At 40.5% G+C, this 24,478-nt stretch overlaps 1 protein-coding gene across 1 annotated transcript in view; it reads left to right on the forward strand.

Moving 5' to 3' along the window:
* Positions 1-3,640: 3,640 nt before the first annotated feature.
* The window catches only part of CEP135 (centrosomal protein 135), an 82,781-nt gene continuing 61,943 nt past the window's right edge, over positions 3,641-24,478 (forward strand). The window contains exons 1-6 of the mRNA XM_082838891.1: positions 3,641-3,720; positions 7,338-7,494; positions 9,593-9,783; positions 11,082-11,249; positions 13,691-13,832; positions 16,169-16,253. Of these exons, the coding sequence (XP_082695017.1) occupies positions 7,355-7,494; positions 9,593-9,783; positions 11,082-11,249; positions 13,691-13,832; positions 16,169-16,253 (726 nt within the window). The 5' untranslated portion in view covers positions 3,641-3,720; positions 7,338-7,354. The remainder of the gene's footprint in view (positions 3,721-7,337; positions 7,495-9,592; positions 9,784-11,081; positions 11,250-13,690; positions 13,833-16,168; positions 16,254-24,478) is intronic.

Consider the following 24,478-nt stretch of genomic DNA (forward strand, 5'->3'; position numbering starts at 1 on the left):
TTCTGTCGTGGTAAGCCACCCAGTTTGTGATCATTTATAATGGCAGCCGGGAAACTAATACAGGGAGTGAAAGTAGGGGAGGGATCAGATGGACTTAACAGAATCAATATCAAAGCCCAGAGCCTAGGAAATCCCTGCCTTCCACAGCCCCACACACTGAACAAGCAAGTGCCAAGGAGCTTCTGGGAGACAGGTTAGTCTGTGCGTGTATATCACTGTGTCTAGGAGCTTCCTCAGTTGTCTTTCTCATTACTATCTGGAGAGCACCCCACATTGATAGCAGCCAGCAAATAGCTTGCTGAGGGCCGGCATGAATAATTCCTGTCTATACCCCCAGAGTTTGCTCAGCCTGCATCTGATCCATCCTGCTGGGGGACCTGTAATGAAGTAATGAAGGTGAGGGGGCAAAGCATCTACTCCTGAAACTAGCTCCAGATTGCCTACAGAGCAAGACAGTAGGAAACTACCAAGAACAAGTCTGCTGCTGTTAGCCTCCTCAGGGCTACCTGATACTACCAGTTCCTGGGCCTTCGGGGTTTCTGCAGAGTAGTTAGCTTACTTCTTAGCTTTTACCACTGCTGTTTGGGATTCAGATTTTTCAAGGCTGAGAAGTCTGTTTTCTGCTGTCCAACTGCTTGCCAGTCCCCAAATTTTACTGATCTTGTCTCCTCCACTATTCTCTTGGTTCTAAAGGCTTTTAAAAAGTACTTTTGGACTTCCCTGGTGGCACAGTGGTTAAGAATCCACCTGCCAATGCAGGGGACAAGGGTTCGGTCTCTGGTCCAGGAAGATCCCACATGCCGCGGAGCAACTAAGCCCTTGAGCCACAACTACTGAGCCTGCGCTCTAGAGCCCAAGAGCCACAACTACTGAAGCCCATGCGCCTAGCTCCTATGCTCCACAAGAGAAACCACTGCAATGAGAAGCCCACATACCACAACGAATCGGCCTGCCAATGAGGGGAAATGGGTTCAAGCCCTGGTCCAGGAAGATCCCACATGCCGCGGAGCAACTGAGCCCATGCGCCACAACTGCTGAGCCCGTGTGCAACAACTACTGAAGCCCGCGCACCTAGAGCCTGTGCTCCGGCCGCAATGAGAAGCTCGCACACCGCAACGAAGAGTAGCCCCCGCTTGCCGCCACTAGAGAAAGCCCATGCACAGCAACGAAGACCCAACACAGACAAAAATAAATTAATTAATTAATGAAAGTACCTTTACTGTCATTTTAAAATGATGAAGGAGGGAGGGAGGGCGAGAGGAAGGCTGAAGCTAATGTGTACATTTAATCTTCCATCTTTAATTAAAATGATGCAAAATTTTTATCTGAAGATTTGTACCTTGATTCAGTTCTGGAAAATTCTTAGCGATTATCTCTTCAAACATTGCTTCTTTGCTGAATTAGTTTTTCTCTTCCTACTGTAACAAGTCACCATAAACGTAGCAGCTTAAGACAATACAAATTGATTATCTCATAGTTCTGTAGGTCAGAAGTCTAGGTAGGCCCTGCTGCCAAAATCAAGGTGTCAGTAGCCTGGCTTTTATCTCAAGGTAGGAGAATAAAGGAGGAAATCTGCTTCCACATTCACTTAGGTTGTTGGCAGGAATTCCGTTCCTTGCTCCTGGAGGGCTGAGGTTCATGATACTCTGCAGGCTCTTAGCCTCCCTCAGCTGTCCTAGGATCCCCGCATTCCTCATCACACTGCACCCTCCATCTTCAAACCCCCAACAGCCGTCAAGTCCTGTTCACACTTGTCTGTTTTTAAGGGTTTGTGCAAATGCATTGGGCCCACCTGGAATATCCAGGACAATCTCCCGGTTTTAAGGCCTTTAACGACCTTAATTATGTCTGGAAAATCCCTCTTGCCATGTAATATTCATAGGTTCCAGAAATTTGGGTGTAGACACCTTTGCGGGGGGCGTCTGCCTTTCATAGCTCTGGGGCCTTCTTTGAGTCTCTGAAGCTCTTATTTGTATTTCTTAATTGCTTTCTAAATATATTCCTTTGCACTAGGTTATAGGTAAATTTTCTAATTCTTTTCACTATATCTAATCTACAGTTCATCCCATGTAATGTAAAAAAAAATTTGATGACTGTATTTTTAATTTCCAATTTTTCTGATTGACTCCCTTTCATATGCATCTGTTCTTGTTTCATTTAACAATTCTTGTTCTTTCTAATGGCTGTTATTCCTTCCATCTATCTAGACCAGTGGTTCTCAACCAGGAGTGATTTATCCTCCCAAGGGACAGCTGGCAATGTCTGGAGAGATTTTTGGTTGTCACAACTTGGGGGATGCTACTGGCATCTAGTGGGTAGAAGCCAAGAATGTTATTAAACATTCTACAATACACAGGACAAGCCCTCTAAAACAAAGAATTATTCAGCCCAAAATGTCAAAAGTGCCAAGGTCGAGAAACTTCGATCTAGATCACCTTACACATATTCATTTTAAAGGCTTCATCAGACTCTTTCATTTCATCTAGAGAGAATTCATGTTTTGATGTTTTATTTTGTTGGCTATCCTTGTTAGCATTAGATTTCTTCATTGTTTTTGGTTTGTAAGCGCACTTTCAGTGAAAGGTTATTTTTTTTTCTCTCTGCATCTGGCTCTCCCTCCCCCCAGTTATCAGTTTTGAGGGTGGCCCCAACAGGATTGCCCCACAATTCATAAAACAACTTATTAAAGCACGTGGGAAAACAGACAAGGCACACACAATGAAAATGGTTAAAGCAATATATGAATGAGTACAAAGTATTCACAACCCACAGAGCAGTTAGGTGATACCCAAAGATTAGGTACATTTTCAGAACGGAAGTCCTACTTGAGAGAGTAGTAAATAGAAAGGAGGAAATGAGCTTCTCTCTGATCATCTAGAAGTTTTCACGCGAGAAATGGAATTCTAGGATTTGACCATGTGTTTTCTATATATGAGCAGGCTCTCTATAACCAGTTGATTTAAATGTAATTTCATTCACACATGTTTACTGCGGTCGGTGCCAGAGAAACTAGCTGAGTAAAATAATCTTGACTCAAGGAATTCAAAATTGGAGGAGGCAGGGAGAGACATATAAACAAATAATTACCTTTTGACGGGATGAGTTTTAACTCATGGGATCAAAACATAGTGATATTATACTCATCATAATGGGATGAATATAATATAAGGGTCTACGCATCGGGGACGTGGGTGTGGGTGGTTCTCAGGGAAAGTTGCACAGACAACTGGCTATTTAAGCTGGAGTTTACGTGGTGAGTAGGCGTCCCCCTAGCAGGTGAAGGCCAATCCGCAGCAGGGACCAGGGCTGGGCAGGGTTTTAACGCCGCGTCCAGAAGGTTAAGGCACACGACGGAGAGGATGACACAGTTTCTGGCGCCCGCTGAGGTTCGGGGTTCGCCCGCCGCTAGGGGGTGCCGCGGCCTCGCGCCGTGCGGGCCGCCGCGGCCTCGCGCCGTGCGGGCCGTTGCGTTTCCGGGCCGGGCCTAGCGTCGCCATCTCTGTCGGGCGCGTCCCCGCCGCGCGCGGCGAAACGACTGCCGCTCCCGTTACCGAGGCAACCGCGGCGCCTCCTCCGCGCCGGCCCCGATAGTCTCTCCGCGCCATTTTCAAACTGTCCTGGAGCCGGAACCGATGTCTGGGGCGGAAGGAGCCAGCAAGGGAGGCGAGGCGCGAGGGAGAATGCGACCGCAGGCGGAGGGAGCAGCGGCCGGGTCTGCGGGTGAGCGCGGCGCGGGGCGGAAGGGCCGAGCTGGGCAGTGCCTCCGCCTCCCGGGCGGTCCCGGCGGGCCGGGCCGGGGCGCGGCCGGGAGGGAGGCCGCGCAGCCTTGGGAGGAAGTGGGGCCCGGGCGGGCTGGCGGTCGGAGCGCAGAGACTCCCCGCCGCCCCGCTGCTGACACCCCTTCCCTTCAACACCCGACTGCGGAGCTGCGGCCCAGAGGTCGGCCTGGGGCCGCGGGAGCCCCCTGTTTCCTCCTACCCCTCTCGCCGCGAGCGTCTGTGCGGCCCCCGCGGACCCGCCTCCTACTGACTGATGGGTTGATTTAAAAGTTAAAATGCTCTTTTCGTATAAGAATCATACATGCTCTTTGTAAAAACAAAAGTGCCCAAAAGCGTAGGACGAGAGTCGTTTATTAACCCTTGGCTAGCATCTTAGTAAACATCCCCTCTTGCTTCCACTCTCTGAAATGAGTGAGGATTCCCGCGATAAACTCAGTTAAGGTTGGTTTCGGGGTTTGTTATGTTTTGTTTTTTTGGCCCCTGTGCATATGTACGCACAGGATATTTTTGTAAAAATAAGATGTACTGGCTTTCAGACGTCAACCCCCCAGAGTTAAGCAAGTGGCTGGTTCTAAACACGTATGTGTGGAGGACCTCCAAACCTTACCTTTTATGTTGTTTTGCTAGAAATTTTCAGTATAGCCACAGTGTTTGGGTAATGGAGATGGTGGTGGAGGACAGCAGCCTATGGGTGGGGAAAGCCTAATACGTGTTTTTTGTCCTTGTTGGGAGGATTTTAATCTTTTTCATCTGTCCTGTGTGTGGATGATTTTTTGATTCATAGTCATATTCTCCCTCTCTCTCAGAAGGATGTGAGGAAGTATTATTTCTGGGTAACCAAAGTGGGTACCAGACAAAATGGAGACATGTTTGAATGTTGAGGCCCTACTAGTTCTTGGTTTGACAGGTGAATTTCTGATGTCTCCAGGACTTTTTCTAGAACACCCTGCATCAGTCAGGTCCCTCTTGTGGAAGGAACCTAGAAAGAACCTAGTATAGAATGGGGACTCCATTCAAAGAAAAGGCTAGCAAGAGTGTGGAGAAGGAAAGATTTGTAGAAAGGAGTAATCAAGGAGAGGTACTAATTTAGGAGTGATTGATAAGTTGAGGCAGCATAGTACAGAAACCAGAGTGCTGGATCAGGACTCAGGGGACCTGAATGCCCACCTACTTCGTGGCCTTGTGGTTTGGGAATATAGTTACTCTTTTTATTTATTTATTGGCTGCCTTGGGTCTTCATTGCTGCGCTCGGGCTTTCTCTAGTTGCGGAGAGTGGGGGCTGCTCTTCGTTGTGGTGCGTGGGCTTCTCTTGTTGCGGAGCATGGGCTCTAGGTGCACGGGGCTCAGTAGTTGTGGCTCGCAGGCTTATTAGTTGTGGCATGAGGGCTTCGTTGCTCCGCGGCATGTGGGATCTTCCTGGACCAGGGCTCAAACCCGTGTCCCCTGCATTGGCAGGCGGATTCTTAACCACTGCGCCACCAGGGAAGTCCCGAAAGTTACTCTCTTGAGGCAGTCTTACCTCATCTTTGAACAGGGAGGGTGTCCTGCACCCTGTCTCCCTCACAGGGTAGTTGTGAGGACCAAATTTTGCATGTATTCATATACTTGCATGTTTTATAAATTGTGAACAGTAGAGATACATAACAAAGTTTTTATTTGGTTTAGAAATATGAGTATTAGGACCATATTTACCTGGCAAAATTAGAAAAGAGCACATTTTTCTAAAGAAGTGATTTTTTTTTTTGCGGTACTTGGCCCTCTCACTGCCGTGGCCTCTCCCGTTGCGGAGTACAGGTTCCGGACGTGCAGGCTCAGCGGCCATGGCTCACGGGCCCAGCCACTCCGCGGCATGTGGGATCTTCCCAGGCCAGGACACGAACCCATGTCCCCTGCATCGGCAGGCGGACTCTCAACCACTGTGCCACCAGGGAAGCCCAAGAAGTGATTTTTGAATGACTCCATTTTAGGGCAGGTTGATAGATAATATATTCATAAATATTTAAAAAGACAAGGATAAAAACATGTACAGAGATGCTTATGCGTTTGTGTCTTTTTTTTTTCTAATCTAAGTAAAATTTACATGGTGAAATGCACAGATCTTAAGTGTGCTATTTGAGAAGCTTTGATAAATGTATACACTGATGTGACGTCTGTCCCCATCAACACAATATTTTCATTACCTCAGAAAGTTCCCTTGTAGCCCTTCCAGTCAGGCTCTCCTCACACCCGCATAGCCCTAGGCCACTGCTGTTCTCATTTTTGTGCACATAGTTTAATTTTGCCTGTTCTTGAACTTCATATAAATGGAATCATACAGTATATGTATGTTATGTAACTTATCTTTCCTCTATTGATGGATAAATAGGTTGTTTGCAGTTTGGGGCTATTATGAATAAAGCTGCTTCGAATATTCTTGTAGAGTCTCTTTGTAGATGCTTATTTTCATTTCCTTGAGTAAATACCTTGGAATAGAATTAGAGAGTCATAGGATAGAAGTATGTTTAACTTTATAAGAAGTTACCAGGCTTTTTCCACAGAGATTTTACACTCCTGTCAGCAATGTGAAGATTCCTGTTACTCCAAGTCCTTAATGACATTTGATATTGTACCTTTAATTTTAGCCATTCTAGTATGGGCATAATTGTATCTCATTGTGGTTTCAATTTCCCTGATGTCTAATGGTATTAAGCAACTTTTCATATGATTATTCCCATTCAGGTATCTTTTGCAAATCTTAGCCCATTTTCTTATTGGGTTGTCTTTATTATTGAATTGTAAGGGTTCTTTATCCCATATACAAATCCTTTGTTAGATATTATGCATATTTTTCTCCTACTCTTTTGTTTTTGTTTGTCAAATAAAAGGGCATATTTTGATGAGCAGACTTTTTAATTTAAAGAAATCCAATTTATCAAGTTTTTCCTTTGTATTTAATGCTGTTAAAAGAGGCTTTTCTAAGTATTCTCTGCCTGTCTCAGGCTTGGGAAAATATTTTTTTTTTCCTAGAAGCTTTATTGTTTTAACTTTTTTTAAAAAAATTATTTATTTTTTGCTGCATTGGGTCTTCGTTGCCGCACGTGGGCTTTCTCTAGTTGCAGCAAGCGGGGGCTACTCTTCGTTGTGGTGCGTGGGCTTCTCGTTGCGGTGGTTTCTCTTTGTTGTGAAGCACGGGCTCTAGGCGTACAGGCTTCAGTAGTTGTGGCACGCGGGCTCAGTAGTTGTGGCACAGGGGTTTAGTTGCTCCGCGACATGTGGGATCTTCCTGGACCAGGGCTCGAACCCATGTGCCCTGCATTGGCAGGCGGATTCTTAACGACTGCACCACCAGGGAAGTCCCTGTTTTAACTTTTCTGTATAGGTTTATGAGGAGATGTTTATTTTAATGCAGCAATGTGAATATCATAAACATTGGATTTAAATCAATCTAAATATTCCAGAAGACTGCCTACCTGAAAAGAAACAAAGAATAATTGCTTCATATTAAAAGATTCTTTTCTTCTTAACGTGAAACAATAATAATGGCTGATAACAGAATGATGTTTCATTCTTTTCTTTTAGGATTTTAACTTTTGGAAATGAATAAAACCAGTTTGGAAGACAAGATGACTACAGCTGCAGAAAGAAAATATATGAATATTAGGAAAAGATTGGATCAGTTGGGATACCGCCAGACTCTGACAGTGGAGTGTTTACCTTTGGTAGAAAAACTTTTCAGGTAAAGATGAAAATACGGTTCTAAACCTGTGTGATCCTTAATCCCATTTATCTAGTTTCTGATTGAACTTTATCCTTCAGTAGAGAAATGGGTAGATTTTTTTAAAAGTCCTTAAGTCATCTGAAGTTTCTCTGTTCTTCTTAGATTCTACTCTGCTGTCGTCATTCAGGGCCTCCACATTGCAAAACTCTAGGGTCACCATTCACACTATACTATTCAGAGTGAATGTTTCTGCAGGTTTTGTCTGTGAGTAAAAGTACAATTTTTAATGTGATTTTCTGATCTAGTTGAGAGTTCGTAACTGCTTTATTCACTGATCATTAATTTTTTATTGAAATATAGTTGACATTATGTTAGTCACTGGTCTCTAATTACTGTTACATTTATAATGTTTCTCTAATGTGGTTGACCATGACTTTAGCTGTTACTTGTTACTTTAACTGAAAGAGTCTTTGTGATTTTTGTTCTTTTCCGCATGAATTCTACTACTGTGATTTGAGACTAGAGCAGGGAAGAGGCCTAGGAGGCTTTTGCAGTAGGACTATAAGTGATGATGATGGAAAGGAGAGAATGGATGAAAGATACTTTATGGTCTTTAGCATGGCCTGCAGAATCCTTCATGATCGAGTACTAGATCGACAATTCGGAGTTATAGGGTAGAAGTATATTTAACTTTTCAGGAAACTGACAAACTTTTTCCACAGTGATTTTATACTCGTACACCTTCATCTCCCCTGTATTAACCACCTGAAGCTCCTAAACATGTGTTCACTTTCTCCCTTGGTCTCTCCATATGCTATTCTATCTGCCTATAAAGTCCCTTTCTCCTCTCCCTCCTGCCTTGCCCTTATGTTCAGTTAGCCATATGGCCTGCAGGACTCTGTCACATCTGCTGCATGTTATTAGCTATTATCATTGTTGGAAACTTGTTTTATCTTCCCGATAGAATGCAAACTCCATGAGACTAGAGACTGACTTTATAACTGGCATACCTAGAACAGGCTGAACACATTGTTGGCACTGAAATATTTGTTGAGGTTATCACATAGTATTATAACTTTTGACAAATTGTTAGTAGAATATAAAATCCGTGATAGTGGGTTCTTTACCATGTGCCCTGCTCAATAAATGTTGATGGAATGAATATTCCATGGTCTGTGTTCTTAGAGGTCGGGAACTGACTCATTATTTGTTGCGTCCCTGACACAGCATATAGCAGGCATTCAGTAAATGTTTGCTGAATGAACAAATAAATTTCACAGATTCCACCGGATTAGGTGACTAATTAGACATGGGGGGGTAAGTTAGAGGGGAGATTGAAAGGTGATTCTGCCTGTGTGTATATGTTTCATAACTTTTTTTTTGCGGTATGTGGGCCTCTCACTGTTGTGGCCTCTTCTGCTGTGGAGCACAGGCTCCGGACGCGCAGGCCCAGCGGCCATGGCTCACGAGCCCAGCCGCTCCGCGGCACATGGGATCCTCCCAGACCAGGGCATGAACCCGTGTCCCCATTGGCAGGCGGACTCCCAACCACTGTGCCACCAGGGAAGCCTGTTTCATAACTTTTAATTAATCTTGCTTTGGGACTTCACTGGTGGCTAAGTGGTTAAGAATCCGCCTGCAAATGCAGGGGGCACAGGTTCGATTCCTGGTCCGGGAAGAGCCCACATGCTGCGGAGTGACTGAGCCCACGGGCCGTAACTACTAAGCCTGCGCTCTAGAGCCCGCAGGCCATAACTACTGAGCCCACGTGCCACAACTACTGAAGCTCACGTGCCTAGAGCCCGTGCACCACAACAAAGAGTAGCCCCTGCTCACCGCAACTAGTGAAAGCCTGTGCACAGCAACGAAGACCCAATGCAGCCAAAAATAAAATAAATTTATATTAAAAAAAAATCTCTAATCCTGTTTTGAGAAGTTTTTGAGTACTTTCTGGTACCTTGAAAGACTCCTAGTATTTGTTTTTGTTTGTTTGTTTTTAGATTTGAGCTCACTTAACATTAACGTTTATTTTAAGTCTTTTTACAAATGTGTTTTTAGTTACTAAAAGTTAATGGAATGTTTCCTTATATTTACATTTTCTGTTCTTGAATATTAGTGATCTAGTTCATACAACAGAAAGTCTTCGGAAATCAAAATTATCTGCTGTGAAAGCTGAAAAAGAAAGTGCCAATTTTGATTTTGTATTGGAACCTTATAAACTTGAAAATGCAAGATTGAGTAAGGAAAATAATGAATTATACCTGGAATTAATGAAACTGAGAGAACAATCAGGCCAACACATTAAAGGTAAAATATTGTGATTTTTTTTTTTTTTTTTTTTTTTTTTTTGCGATACGCGGGCCTCTCACTGTTGTGGCCTCGCCCGTTGCGGAGCACAGGCTCTGGATGCACAGGCTCAGCAGCCATGGCTCATGGGCCCAGCCGCTCTGCCGCATGTGGGATCTTCCCGGACCGGGCCACGAACCCGCATCCCCTGCATCGGCAGGCAGACTCTCAACCACTGCACCACCAGGGAAGCCCAAATTTTGTGATTTTTAAAATGCAATATTTTTGCCCTTTTTATTTTATATGTAAGAAAGCCTAGTCTACCTTTAAAACTGTTGATTAGAAAATGTGACAGTCATCCTATTGATACCTCTTGAAATATTGTAGGGTGTGTTGAAGAGTTTCCAAGAAGGAAAGTAAATTTGCATTCCATACTGTATTCATTTTTACTTTATGTGGATTAAATTTTTAGAATTAAAATTGCTATAGAGGGCCCTCCCTGGTGGCACAGTGGTTAAGAATCCACTTGCCAATGCAGGGGACATGGGTTTGAGCCCTGGTCCGGGAAGATCTCACATGCCGCAGAGCAACTAAGCCCGTGCACCACAACTACTGAGCCCATGTGTCACAACTACTGAAGCCCACGTGCCACAACTGCTGAAGCCTGTGTGCCTAGAGCCCATGCTGTGCAACAGGAGAAGCCCGCACACCGCAACAAAGAGTAGCCCCCGCACGCTGCAAGTAGAGAAAAGCCCGCACACAGCAACAAAGACCCAACGCAGCCATAAATTAATTAATTAATTTTTTAAAAAATTGCTGTAGAAAATATTAAATGCTGGAACTGAAGAAATGTTCTTGAAATAACTTTTGTTTTTCTCTTAACTGAGAGAAAGCCATGTATCTGTCGTTCTGATTCTTTAATATCCCGTCTTTGATCTGGAAGGTAGAATTAGAATGATTTCAAAGGTACTGGGCAAAGGGTAATTATATGGCTAACTTATTATAAAATCTTCTCATATTCAATAGGAAGCCCTGTCTGATACCTGGCATGAATTCATAATCCCTTAGCTTCATATTCAATTTACTGGATCAAAAGTCATGATTTATATTAGGCTCATACCACAGAAGAAAAATATAATTCCTTTTTGTGCTTAGTGACTTATTTGCAGTTTGTTAATAGTGGTAGAAAAGGTATAGCCTTTCTAACAAAGCATTCATGAGAATCAGGTGGAGCCTTTCAAATTACTATGACTTTGTATTTTGTGAAATGGAAGAATTTCTAGATTGTAAAATACTCTTTGAATCTTTTTCATTTTAAGAGTTGAAAACCACATTGAAAAAGTGTGCACGTGAAACAGCTGATCTGAAATTTCTAAATAATCAATATGTTCATAAACTCAAACTTTTGGAGAAAGAGAGTAAAGCTAAGAATGAAAAAATTCAACAACTTCAAGAAAAGAATTTGCAAGCTATAGTACAAACTCCAGGTGAGTCTGTTCCCTCTCAAAACAAATTGTACGTATGTAATATTTTAAAGATGTTAGAACTGTTGACTGAAATGGGACTTTGGATTTTCATGCTTAGACTTTAGTATTTGAAAAGATGTACTTGGCTAGTCACAAAAACTTTTAAATTTATTTCTGAAGATCCAGCTTATATTCTATACATGTGCTTAGAAATTTCTGTAATAATAACTTCTTAGATACAAGTAGTCTGGCTTCAGTGCCCAGAGTTTTATTTCCTTAATCATTAATTTAAATTCTTTTTTCTATTATTTTTATCATTATTATTATTTCAGTTATAAAAGTAATTCATACTCATTAAAGAATTTGGAAATGATGTACTTTCTTCTTTCTTAGTTTATTTTACTCTTTTTTTTTTTTTTGCGGTATGCGGGCCTCTCACTGCTGTGGCCTCTCCCGCCGCGGAGCACAGGCTCCGGACGCGCAGGCCCAGCGGCCATGGCTCACGGGCCCAGCCACTCCGCAGCATGCGGGATCCTACCAGAGCAGGGTATGAACCCGCGTCCCCTGCATCGTTAGGCGGACTCTCAACCACTGCGCCACCAGGGAAGCCCTATTTTACTCTTTTTAGCTTTTATGCTCAGTAGTTCTCAAGCAAGAAAAAAGAATTGATGGGGTATATGCAGAGTTGGTGGTTGTCTGGTCATAAAGTCAGTGGAACAATCTCCAGTACTAGTAACCAGATCATTGAGATGTCTAAACCATGGGATTAAGATTATGGAAGTAAGTGAGGTGTAGGAAAGTGCTGAATTATGAGACTAGGTAGAGACTGAAGTAATTTGGTCAGAATGAAAATTGCCATCAGAAGAGAGTTGAAGATCTGGGCACTGGCACAGTTCTAACCAGTGACAAAGTCCAGGCGTAATCATGTTATTGTGTGCCTATAGCTGAGTGAAGAGGAGACTCATGAGAGTTGAGGAATTGTGAACCGAGGGGTCAGGGTCGGGGAGGAATCAGTGGGATTTGAAATGGCAGGAAATGAGATGGAGAGGGAGGACCGTGAGCCAAAGGCAGAAAAGATGGAGAAATGTGGGAGAAGATCTCAGAAGTACCTAGAAGATTAAGAAAACAAAAAAGAGGATTTTCTGAGAAAAGAGTGGGACAGATTCAAGAGAGATTTAGGAGGTGTAATCTCTAAAATTTAGTGACTGAATATGGTAGACTTGGGAAGTAGAGGAATTCCTAAATTTCTGTTTGAAGGGAATGAGTGGGTGGATGATGGTAATATTTCTTAAGGTAGAGAATGTGGAAAGCAGAACAGGAGTCCACCCTCCACAAAGGGTGTGTTGAGTATGTTATACCTACAGGACATTCACACTGAGATTTCTAGTATGCAGTGGGATATGTAGATCTGTTCTCAGCGTATGATCCCAGATGGAGATTCACATTTGGGAATCATTGGAATATCATGAGAATTGAAGCTCTGAATGTGGTAGGAATTATCTAGTAAGATTATGTAAACTGGAAAGAGAGGAGAACCAAAGACAGACCCTAGGAAAATTGGCATTTAAGGCACAGGTGGAAGAAGAGGGTCTTTGAAAGAAACTGAGGAGCAACCAAGGAGGAAAACCAGGAGATAAGGGAAGAAGAAAATGGTTTACCTGTTCAGGTGTGTATACAAGCAGGTCATTTAAATACTTTTGACCCGGTTTCTTCATCCTCAAAACAAAAGATTAGGAGTATAAAAAATTTGTTAGGATTCTAATGAAGACAAAGTTGAGAGTTATGTTTGTTCTTTGTGAGGGTCGATTAGTTTTTCAAGTACATGTCTAATCTTGGCCAGATACTGGAAAAGGTAAATTATCCATGTGGCTTGGACCAAGGCAGGATATATCTAACCATAAAAATAAATTACTCCTGCTAGTTTTAAGGATAATTGAGACAATTTACTAATTAAGAAATTATACTAATTCAGGGTATACATTCCACTATATACTAATTTGGCTTCTTAAAGTTTCAGTTATCTTCTCCTTTGGCATTGCTTAATAAGCATGTTTATTTTAGTTATCACTACCTTAAGCTCCTCGTTTGACAGTTTTCTGCTGGTGATGATTTCTTGAGCTCATAATAGCGAATACCACAAGGCACACTCAACTTTCATCTTGCCGAAGGCTGGTCCTCATCTCTTGGAGGAACGGACTAAATCTGGGCATATGTACCAAGCATGCAGAAAATAAAGCTTGTTTTATAACCATATCTTGTTGAGGTTTTTAGGAATGCATTGTTTAAAGATCAGGTGGGTATTTATATATAAGGGAGAAAACATTTTATCAGTATGTAATATGAGCTAGAGACACACTTTATAACTAAAAGGCTAACCTTCTGAAATATTTAATTCTAAGACAGTGTTTTGTTTTGTTTTTAATTTTTTTTTTTTTTTTGAAATACACATTTGCTTTTTTTAGGTGGCAAGAAAAGAAGTATTGCTTTCAGGCGCCAGCGTATGCAAATTGATGAACCAGTCCCTCCCTCTGAAGTCAGTTCTTATCCAGTTCCTCAGCCAGATGACCCTTACATTGCAGACCTCCTGCAAGTGGCTGATAACAGGTGCATTAAATAATTCTTTGTGGCTTCAGTTAATTGATCACTTGGTTCCCCTTCAGTCTCTTCATAGTAGGGCTTCTGTCTTCTTAACTAGCGTATCTCTGGTGCTTAGCACAGAACTTTGCACAAGCACTCAGTAAATGCTTTCTGAGTGTATTCTGAATATAGAAGGTTTTTACTTGTTTTGAAACTTTTGATTTCAAAGAGATCATATATCTGATGTTTCTGTCCATATTTGATTTAAAACAATTTAGTGCCATCTAGAGCCTATTTCAGTAGAGTTGCTTTGACATTTAGTTTCATCACCCAGTAAATCTTTTACAGACTCCTTATTACTTCAGATTTTTGTCAAATACCAGTAGACATGAGTAGACTTGTAACTGGCTTTGACATTCTGCTTCATGATTCTCTAGCTGTATATGTTGATATTTCCTTAAATTAGAATCAGAGGGCTTCCCTGGTGGCGCAGTGGTTGAGAGTCCACCTGCCGATGCAGGGGACACGGGTTCGTGCCCCGGTCCGGGAAGATCCCACATGCTGTGGAGCGGCTGTGCCCGTGAGCCATGGCCGCTGAGCCTGCGCGTCCGGAGCCTGTTGCTCTGCAACGGGAGAGGCCACAACTGTGAGAGGCCCGCGTACCGCACCAAAAAAAAAAAAAAAAAAAATTGGAATCAGATATAAATTGTTTTAATTAAAACTTCATTAAGTTCTCTGGAAAAGGCACTATGTAACTGTTCTGGGGATGTAAAGATGAATAAGGTGGTGTTGCAGCTTTTGAGAAACTTATAACCCAGTATAATAAAGATGAGACAAAGGAAATACACAAAATGCCATTAAGAAAATTATAAGAGGTACAGAGGAGTGAGAGAGCACTAGTGACAGCCTCTGTGGTCTTAGCTGCAGAAACAGTTTAAAGTACGGAACACACTAGTGGAAATGGTTAGTGCAGTTAGCTTTTTACTTTGTAGATTATGCAGAGAATATGGGGGAGTTTTCTACTTTATTAATCTCAATATAGCAAAAAAAAAAAAAAAGACATTGATTGAGGGACCAATTAGGATCTTTTAGCTCAGTTCATCTCACACAGTATTATGTACCTGTATTTATATAGTTATCTGACCTTACCCATGAAATATCTCGTGTTTTGTTTTTATGGTACAGTTATAATCTAGGACTTAGACAGTGTGTTAGTATTATGCAAGAAGTTTTTGGGGGCTACATGTGTTATCATTTTCTGTCTTTTTCTTTCACCTTAATGTTCTTCTTCATTCTTCTTTTCTATCAAACCATCATAGGTAGCATTAGTCTCTTGATTATCTTGTTTGTTTTAATTTGCATGTGCACATTTAACTGTATTCAGAGTCATTCGTGCATATGTAAGTGTGGTTGCATACATACTCCTCTCCTACACCTAGATTAGTAGGAAATGTTGGTTCCAGTAATGGCAGGGACGAGCAGTGTTTAGCCTTACTTACCCCTACTCCATGGAAAATCTCTTTTTTTTTTTTGCGGTACGTGGGCCTCTCACTGCTGTGACCTCTCCCGTTGTGGAGCACAGACTCCAGATGCGCAGGCTCAATGGCCATGGCTTCACGGGCCCAGCCCCTCTGTGGCATGTGGGATCTTCCTGGACCAGGCCACGAACCCGTGTCCCCTGCATCGGCAGGCAGACTCTCAACCACTGTGCCGCCAGGGAAGCCCCTCTCTTAAAAGCAGACCTGGCTTCAGGCTTTATTTTTCCAGTATGAAAGTGGTTGTGTCATATTTATGTTAATGCGTGCAAAGTTTGATGTAAAACAAATACATTTGGGCAGTTGCAGAATTCAGATAATTTATACAAATCTTGTTTCTCTTAGAATTAACGAGTTCTGGAAAGGAGTAGGTTTTTTACTGTAGTTACTTGGAAAGTGGTAGTATTTCTCAATATTTTTCTTTTTTCTAGGATTGCAGGATAGTTCATTAGAAAATACAGGGTCATGTAGGATCCCTTATTTCACTTTATAATATTGTGAATTTTGGACTAGACGCTTAGTTCCCTGAACCTGAGAATTGGCAACAGTACCTGGAAGAGTTGTCCTGAGGATTAAAATGCAGTAGTAGGCATAATGTATCTGGGTTTCAAATTATTTACCACTCAATTTTTTATCTATTCTTGGAAAATTAAATCTGCAAGATGATGTACTCTGTGCTGTGGCTTCGGAACCCTTTGGCACAGCACCTCCTACCTCACTGAGAAACAAAAAGTAGAGGGTTTTTAAGAGAAGGCATCTAGTTTCATTTCTTATTATTTTGTATTTCTTAACAAAAGTATATTGACATTAGTTATAAATGTGTTTCAGAATTCAAGAACTTCAGCAAGAAGTCTACCAGTTACAAGAAAAGTTAGCAGTGATGGAAAGTGGACTGAGAGATTATAACAAGCAGGTAGGATTTTTATTTACTTGCATAGTAGGTGTGATTGTAAGTGAAATTAAGTTATATTTGATATTACTGATACTGAGTTTTTAATACAGCTCTTCTTTTTCATAAATTTGTTAATATTTAGAATTAGTAGATGGAATGGCTTAGATGGCTTCAGGGCATTCAGTCCATTCCCTTCATTATGCATGGAGGTGAATAGTAGTTTTTTGTTTTGTTTTGATTTTTTTAAGGTGAATCATCTCTCTCCCCAAATATAACCATATTAACTGTTTCCATCTCAGGAGGTATTTTATTAAAGTGTGTTATGCTTTGTAATGGTATTTTAAATAATTTTTTAATCTTACTATAGATTTTGTCATTTTGAATAAGGCTCTTCGAAAGTTACTTTTCTGTGTTACCATATTTGTTGCATGTTTTTGCTACAAGCACTAGTACCCCATAACACAGTTTTCTGAAGAAGCAGGGGAATTAATAGATGCAGAGTTAGATTATAACTTTAACAAGCTTTGTTCTTTCCTACTTTCTGTTGACGTCTTGGCTAAATTCTGACTTGGATAATTATAGGCTTTCTTTCTTAACAGCTTACTGAAGTTTAAATTGGGTAACATGTTTTTCATTTTCTGCACATGACTACGTTTTTTTGGAGTGAAGAAATCTGCACATACAAATATAGATGTAACTTATGTGTTGGTGTAACTGTTAAGTTTATAAAGTACTTTGAAGATTACTTGGATAAAATGGAGTTAAAAGGAATTGTTATAATGTCAACCAAAAAACTTACTTCATGGAGATGAGATGAATTGTATTGATATTTTTCAATTTATATTCAGACATTCTTTCATCATATTTTTTTCCAAGTACTTTATGAACATAAACTGACCAATCTTTACTATCTCTGCATGAGGTGGCTGGGGTGTTTGGAGAAAATAACCTGACCATTCTGATTGAAACCACCAATCTATTGTGGTTATCAATCTTGATTGAGTCCACTGTGTTCCCTATCAGTTTTTTTTGTTTGTTTGAACTTGTTCTGTTTTTCTCAGCATATATTCCAGATTTTACTGTTCTCTTCAAGCTCTTTCCCTGGACTATAAGACCCTCCTTCTCAGGATATCACCTTTTTCTCAATTTCCTATCTCTGCCCCTTAAAAATGAGTAATATTCACACTCAGGCTCTCCTTAAGACTTAGTGGGTAGGTTGGTGCTTCTTCCTGTTTAAGGTTTAGTCTTTCTGCCTGTGCACTTGGCCCCATTTCCTCTCTTCTCCTTAGGATATTGCTTTAATCAATTATTCTTCAACAAGCTTACATGGCCGCTTTACAATTATAAATTTTTTAGTCTTCTTAACAGTCCGGTGAGGAGGCACTAGTGTCATCACTAATATCCTGTTAAAAATCTCTTTTAACTACTTTTCCCTCTTGCTAATTAATGTTTTCTCCCTCATAAGTACTTCTCTAAAGAGTATCTTATTCTTCTTTCTCTGCTTCTTCACCTCCTGTTCACTCCATAACCTTTTGCATTCTGGCTTCTGTCCCACACTTTATAAATTGACCTAGTAATTGATACCACTGACATCAATTGCTACCTCCAGAAGGATACTTTAAGTCTTCATTTTTGTGACCCACTCTGTAGTATTTGACATCATTCATAATTTTTCTTTGAAACTCATCCATGGCTTCATTTTCTGTTGGTTTTCCTTTTCTTGCTTTTTTTTTTTAACCTCTTATAATATCTTCTTTGCTTTTTTCCTTTGCCTGCTCCCTAAAGTATCACTGTCTCTCAAGACTCTGTCTTTGACTCCTTCTCCTCTCCCTCTGTGTTTTCTCAAATAGTCTCATCCACTCTCTTAGTTTATTACCTGAATATTGATGACTCCCCAGTGTCTCAGGCTCAGACCTCTCTGCTGAGGTCCAGACCCATATACCCAACTTGACACTGGGCATTTTCACTTGGATGAATGCTCTCTGTACACATATGCCTAGTACTGAACTTCCCAACTTCTGTCTCAAATCTATTTTTCCTCCTATATTCTCTACTTTGGTTGGAAGCATCAGCATTTGCCCAAGCCAACATTCTGTAGTCTTTCTAGATCTCATTCTCCTCCTGTCACAAACCACTCCCATGCTCTGTCAGTTCTGAGTGCTTCTTAAACTTACTACTTCTGCTCTGCCCTATCCCACTGGCCCTAATCATCTCTCATATATTTCTACAATGGTCTTCCTGCCTCTGGTCTTATTCTTATCAAATTCATCCTTTAGTCCAGAGTAATATTTCTCCCAGCGAAGTATTCAGTGCTTATCATAATTAGTTCCTGCCTAATTCTTCAGACTCATCTCCAACTATTAGTTTCCTCGCACATTACAGTCGAGTCATACTGAGTCATTTCTGCTCCCTCAAACATATCGTGTTGCTTTATGCTTCTCTGTCACTGCCTGGAGCATCCCTCCTTTCTTCTCTGACTAGCATCATTTATAAGTTTTTTAGACTTGTTTATTTGATAAGGCCTTCATTAATTTCGATAGAAATGATTGTATAATGGAGTCTAAATCACTCTATTCCCTTGACTACTTTGGTACCATATACCTATTTCTATTTTTCTACCATTGAATAACATATTAAAGCAATTATTGGTTAGCTTGCTTGCTTTTCCTGTAAAGCTGTGTGTTCCTGAAAGTAAGGGACTGTGTTTTATTCATCTTTGTATACTTAAGAACAAAGCTCAATAATTGTTTGTTAAATTGAATACTTGGTTTTTGTTTTCAAATTTTTTGGAAAACAAAACCAAATATTGAAAGTGTGTGGGGTTTTCTTTTTTTTTTAATATTTGAATTTTATTTTATTTATTTTTCTATACAGCAGGTTATTATTAGTCATCAATTTTATACACATCAGTGTATACATGTCAATTCCAATCGCCCAATTCATCACACCACAATCCCCCCACCCACCCGCGGCTTTCCCCCCTTGGTGTCCATATGTTTTCTCTCTACATCTGTCTCTCAACTTCTGCCCTGAAAAATGGTACAGATGAACCGGTTTTCTATGTTCCCATACATGTGTTAATATACAATATTTGTTTTTCTCTTTCTGGCTTACTTCACTCTGTATGATAGTCTCTAGATCCATCCACGTCTCAACACATGACCCAATTTCGTTCCTTTTTATGGCTAAGTAATATTCCATTGTATATATGTACCACAACTTCTTTATCCATTTGTCTGTCGATGGGCATTTAGGTTGCTTCCATGACCTGGCTATTGTAAATTGTGCTGCAGTGAACATTGGGGTGCACATGTCTTTTTGAATTATGGTTTTCTCTCGGTATATGCCCAGTAGTGGGATTACTGGGTCATATGGTAGTTCTATTTTTAGTTTCTTAAGGAGCCTCCATACTGTTCTCCATAGTGGCTGTATCAATTCACATTCCCACCAACAGTGCAAGAGGGTTCCCTTTTCTCCACACCCTCTCCAGCATTTGTTGTTCGTAGATTTTCTGATGATGCCCATTCTAACTGGTGTGAGGTGATACCTCATTGTAGTTTTGATTTGCATTTCTCTAATAATTAGTGATGTTGAGCAGCTTTTCATGTGCTTCTTGGCCATCTGTATGTCTTCTTTGGAGAACTGTCTATTTAGGTCTTCTGACCATTTTTGGATTGCGTTGTTTGTTTCTTTAATATTGAGCTGCATGAGCTATTTATATATTTTGGAGATTAATCCTTTGTCCATTGATGTGTTTGCAAATATTTTCTCCCATCCTGAGGGTTGTCTTTTCTTGTTTATGGGTTCCTTTGCTGTGCAAAAGCTTTGAAGTTTCATTAGGTCCTATTTGTTTATTCTCGTTTTTATTTCCATTACTCTAGGAGGTGGATCAAGAAAGATCTTGCTGTGATTTATGTCAAAGAGTGTTCTTGCTATGTTTTCCTCTAAGACTTTTATAGTGTCTGCTCTTACATTTAGGTCTCGAATCCATTTTGATTTTATTTTTTGTATGGTGTTAGGGAGTGTTCTAATTTCATTCTTTTACATGTAGCTGTCCAGTTTTCCCAGCACCACTTATTGAAGAGACTGTCTTTTCTCCATTGTATATCCTTACCTCCTTTGTCATAGATTAGTTGACCATAGGTGCGTGAGTTTACCTCTGAGCTTTCTATCTTTTTCCATTGATCTATGTTTCTGTTTTTGTGTCAGGACCATCTTGTCTTGATTACTGTAGCTTTGTAGTATAGTCTGAAGTCAGGGAGTCTGATTCCTGCAGCTCCGTTTTTTTCCCCCAATACTTCTTTGGCTATTTGAGGTCTTTTGTGTCTCAATACAAATTTTAAGATTGTTCTATTCTGTAAAAAATGCCATTGGTAATTTGATAGGGATTGCATTGAATCTGTAGATTGCTTTGGGTAGTAGAGTCATTTTCACAATGTTGATTCTTCCAATCCAAGAACATGGTATATCTCTCCATCTGTTGGTATCATCTTTAATTTCTTTCATCAGTGTCTTATAGTTTTCTGCATACAGGTCTTTTGTCTCCCTAGGTAGGTTTATTCCTAGGTATTTTATTCTTTTTGTTGCAATGGCAAATAGGAGTGTTTCCTTAATTTCTCTTTCAGGTTTTTCATCATTAGTGTATAGGAATGCAAGAGATTTCTGTGCATTAATTTTGTATCCTGCTGCTTTACCAAATTCATTGATTAGCTCTTGTAGTTTTCTGGTGGCATTTTTAGGATTCTCTATGTATAGTATCATGTCATCTGCAAACAGTGACAGTTTTACTTCTTCTTTTCCAATATGTATTCCTTTTATTTCTTTTTCTTCTCTGATTGCCGTGGCTAGGACTTCCAAAACTATGTTGAATAATAGTGATGAGAGTGGACATCCTTGTCTTGTACCTGATCTTAGAGGAAATGCTTTCAGTTTTTCACCATTGAGAATGATATTTACTGTGGGTTTGTCATATATGGCCTTTATTATGTTGAGGTAGGTTCCCTCTATGCCCACTTTCTGGGGAGTTTTTGTCATAAATGGGTGTTGAGTTTTGTCAAAAGCTTTTTCTGCATCTATTGAGATGATCATATGGTTTTTATTCTTCAGTTTGTTAATATGATGTATCACATTGATTGATTTGTGTATATTGAAGAATCCTCATATCCCTGGGATAAATCCCACTTGATCATGGTGTATGATCCGTTTAATGTGTTGTTGGATTCTGTTTGCTAGTATTTTGTTGAGGATTTTTGCATGTGTATTCATCAGTGCTATTGGTCTATAATTTTCTTTTTTTTTTTTTGTATCTCTGTCTGGTTTTGGTATCAGGGTGATGGTGGCCTCATAGAATGAGTTTGGAAGTGTTCCTTCCTCTGCAATTTTTTGGAATAGTTTGTGAAGGATGGGTGTTATCTCTTCTCTAAATGTTTGATAGAATTCACCTGTGAAGCCATCTGGTCCTGGACTTTTGTTTGTTGGAAGATTTTTAATCACAGTTTCCATTCCATTACTTGTGATTGGTCTGTTAATATTTTCTATTCCTGGTTCAGTCTTGGAAGTTTATACCTTTCTAAGAATTTGTCCATTTCTTCCAGGTTGTCCATTTTATTGGCATAGGGTTGCTTGCATTAGTCTCTTAGGATGCTTTGTATTTCTGCAGTGTCTGTTATAACTTCTCCTTTTTCATTTCTAATTTTATTGATTTGAATCCTCTCCCTCTTTTTCTTGAGGAGTCTGGCTAATGGTTTATCAATTTTGTTTCTTTTCTCAAAGAACCAGCTTTTACTTTTATTGATCTTTGCTATTTTCTTTGTTTCTGTTTCATTTTTTTCTGCTCTGATCTTTATGATTTCTTTCCTTCTGCTAACTTTGGGTTTTGTTTGCTGTTCTTTCTCTAGTTCCTTTAGGTGTAAGGTTAGATTGTTTATTTGAGATTTTTCTTGTTTCTTGAGGTTGGCTTGTATAGCTATAAACTTCACTCTTAGAACTGCTTTTGCTGCATCCCATAGGTTTTGGATCATCGTGTTTTCATTGTCATTTGCGTCTAGGTATTATTTGATTTCCTCTTTGATTTCTTCAGTGATCTCTTGGTTATTTAGTAATGTATTGTTTAGCCTCCATGTGTTTGTGTTTTTTACGTTTTTTCCCATGTAGTTCATTTCTAATTTCATAGCGCTCTGGTCAGAAAAGATGCTTGATATGATTTCAATTTTCTCAAATTTACTGAGGCTTGATTTGTGCCCCAAGATGTGATCTATCCTGGAGAATGTTCCATACACACTTGAGAAGAAAGTGTAATCTGCCATTTTCAGATAGCATGTCCTATAAATATCAATTAAATCTATCTGGTCTATTGTGTAATTTAAAGCTTCTGTCTCCTTATTTATTTTCATTTTGGATGATCTGTCCATTGGTGTACGTGAGGTACTAAAGTCCCCCACTATTATTGTGTTACTGTCGATTTCCTCTTTTACAGCTGTTCGTAGTTGCCTTATGTATTGAGGTGCTCCTACGTTGGGTGCATATATATTTATAATTGTTACATCTTCTTCTTGGATTGACTCCTTGATCATTGTGTAGTGTCCTTCCTTGTCTCTTGTAACATTCTTTAAAGTCTGTTTTATCAGATATGAGTATTGCTACTCCAGCTTTCTTTTGATTTCCATTTGCATGGAATATCTTTTTCCATCCCCTCACTTTCAGTCTGTCTGTGTCCCTAGGACTGAAGTGGTTCTCTCGTAGGCCGCATGTATATGGGTCTTGTTTTTGTATCCATTCAGCAAGCCTGTGTCTTTTGGTTGGAGCATTTAATCCATTCACGTTTAAGGTAATTATCGATATGTATGTTCCTGTGACCATTTTCTTAATTGTTTTGGGTTTGTTTTTGTAGTTCCTTTTCTTCTCTTGTGTTTCCCACTTAGAGAAATTCCTTTAGCATTTGCTATATAGCTGGTTTGGTGGTGCTGAATTCTCTTAGCTTTTGTGTGTCTGTAAAGCTTTTGATTTCTCCATCGAATCTGAATGAGATCCTTGCTGGGTAGAGTAATCTTGGTTTTAGGTTCTTCCCTTTCATCACTCTAAGTATATCATGCCACTCCCTTCTGGCTTGTAGAGTTTCTGCTGAGAAATCAGCTGTTAACCTTATGGGAGTTCCCTTGTATGTTATTTGTCGTTTTTCCCTTGCTGCTTTCAATAATTTTTCTTTTTCTTTAATTTTCGCCAATTTGAGTATTATGTGTCTTGTTGTGTTTCTACTTGGGTGTATCCTATGTGGGACTTGCTGTAGTTCCTGGACTTGGGTGGCTGTTTCCTTTCCCACGTTAGGGAAGTTTTCGACTATAATCTCTTCAAATATTTTCTCGGGTCCTTTCTCTCTCTCTTCTCCTTCTGGGACCCCTATAATGCAAATGTTGTTGCATTTAATGTCCCACAGGTCTCTTAGGCTGTCTTCATTTCTTTTCATTCTCATTTCTTTATTCCGTTCCGCAACAGTGAATTCCACCATTCTGTCTTCCAGATCACTTATACGTTCTTCTGCCTCAGTTATTCTGGTATTGATTTCTTCTAGTGTAGTTTTCACTTCAGTTATTGTATTGTTCATCTCTGTTTGTTTCTTCTTTAATTCTTCTAGGTCTTTGTGAAACATTTCTTGTATATTCTTGATCTTTGCCTCCATTTTTTTCCAAGGTCCTGGATCATCTTCACTATCATTATTCTGAATTCTTTTTCGGGAAGGTTTCCTATCTCCACTTCATTTAGTTGTTTTTCTGTGGTTTTATCTTGTTTTATCTTGCAGAGGGTACATAGCCCTCTGCGTTTTCATCTTGTCTATCTTTCTGTGAATGTGGCTTTTGATCCACAGGCTGCAGGATCGTAGCTCTTCTTGCTTCTGCTGTCTGCCCTCTGGTGGATGAGGCTATATAAGAGGCTTGTGTAGGTTTCGTGATGGGAGGGACTGGTGGTGGGTAGAGCTGACTGTTGCTCTGGTGGGCAGAGCTCAGTAAAACTTTAATCTGCTTGAATGCTGATGGGTGGGGCTGGGTTCCCTCCCTGTTGGTTGTTTGGCCTGAGGCAACCCAACACTGGAGCCTATGGTGGGCTCTTTGGTGGAGCTAATGACAGACTGTGGGAGGGCTCACACCAAGGAGTACTTCCCAGAACTTCTGCTGCCAGTGTCCTTGTCCCCACGGTGAGCCACAGCCCCCCCCCCGCCCCGCCTCTGCAGGAGACCCTCCAACACTAGCAGG

The sequence above is a fragment of the Leucopleurus acutus genome, assembly GCF_964270905.1.
Source record: "Leucopleurus acutus genome assembly, chromosome: 4".
Taxonomy (NCBI): Eukaryota; Metazoa; Chordata; class Mammalia; order Artiodactyla; family Delphinidae; genus Leucopleurus; species Leucopleurus acutus.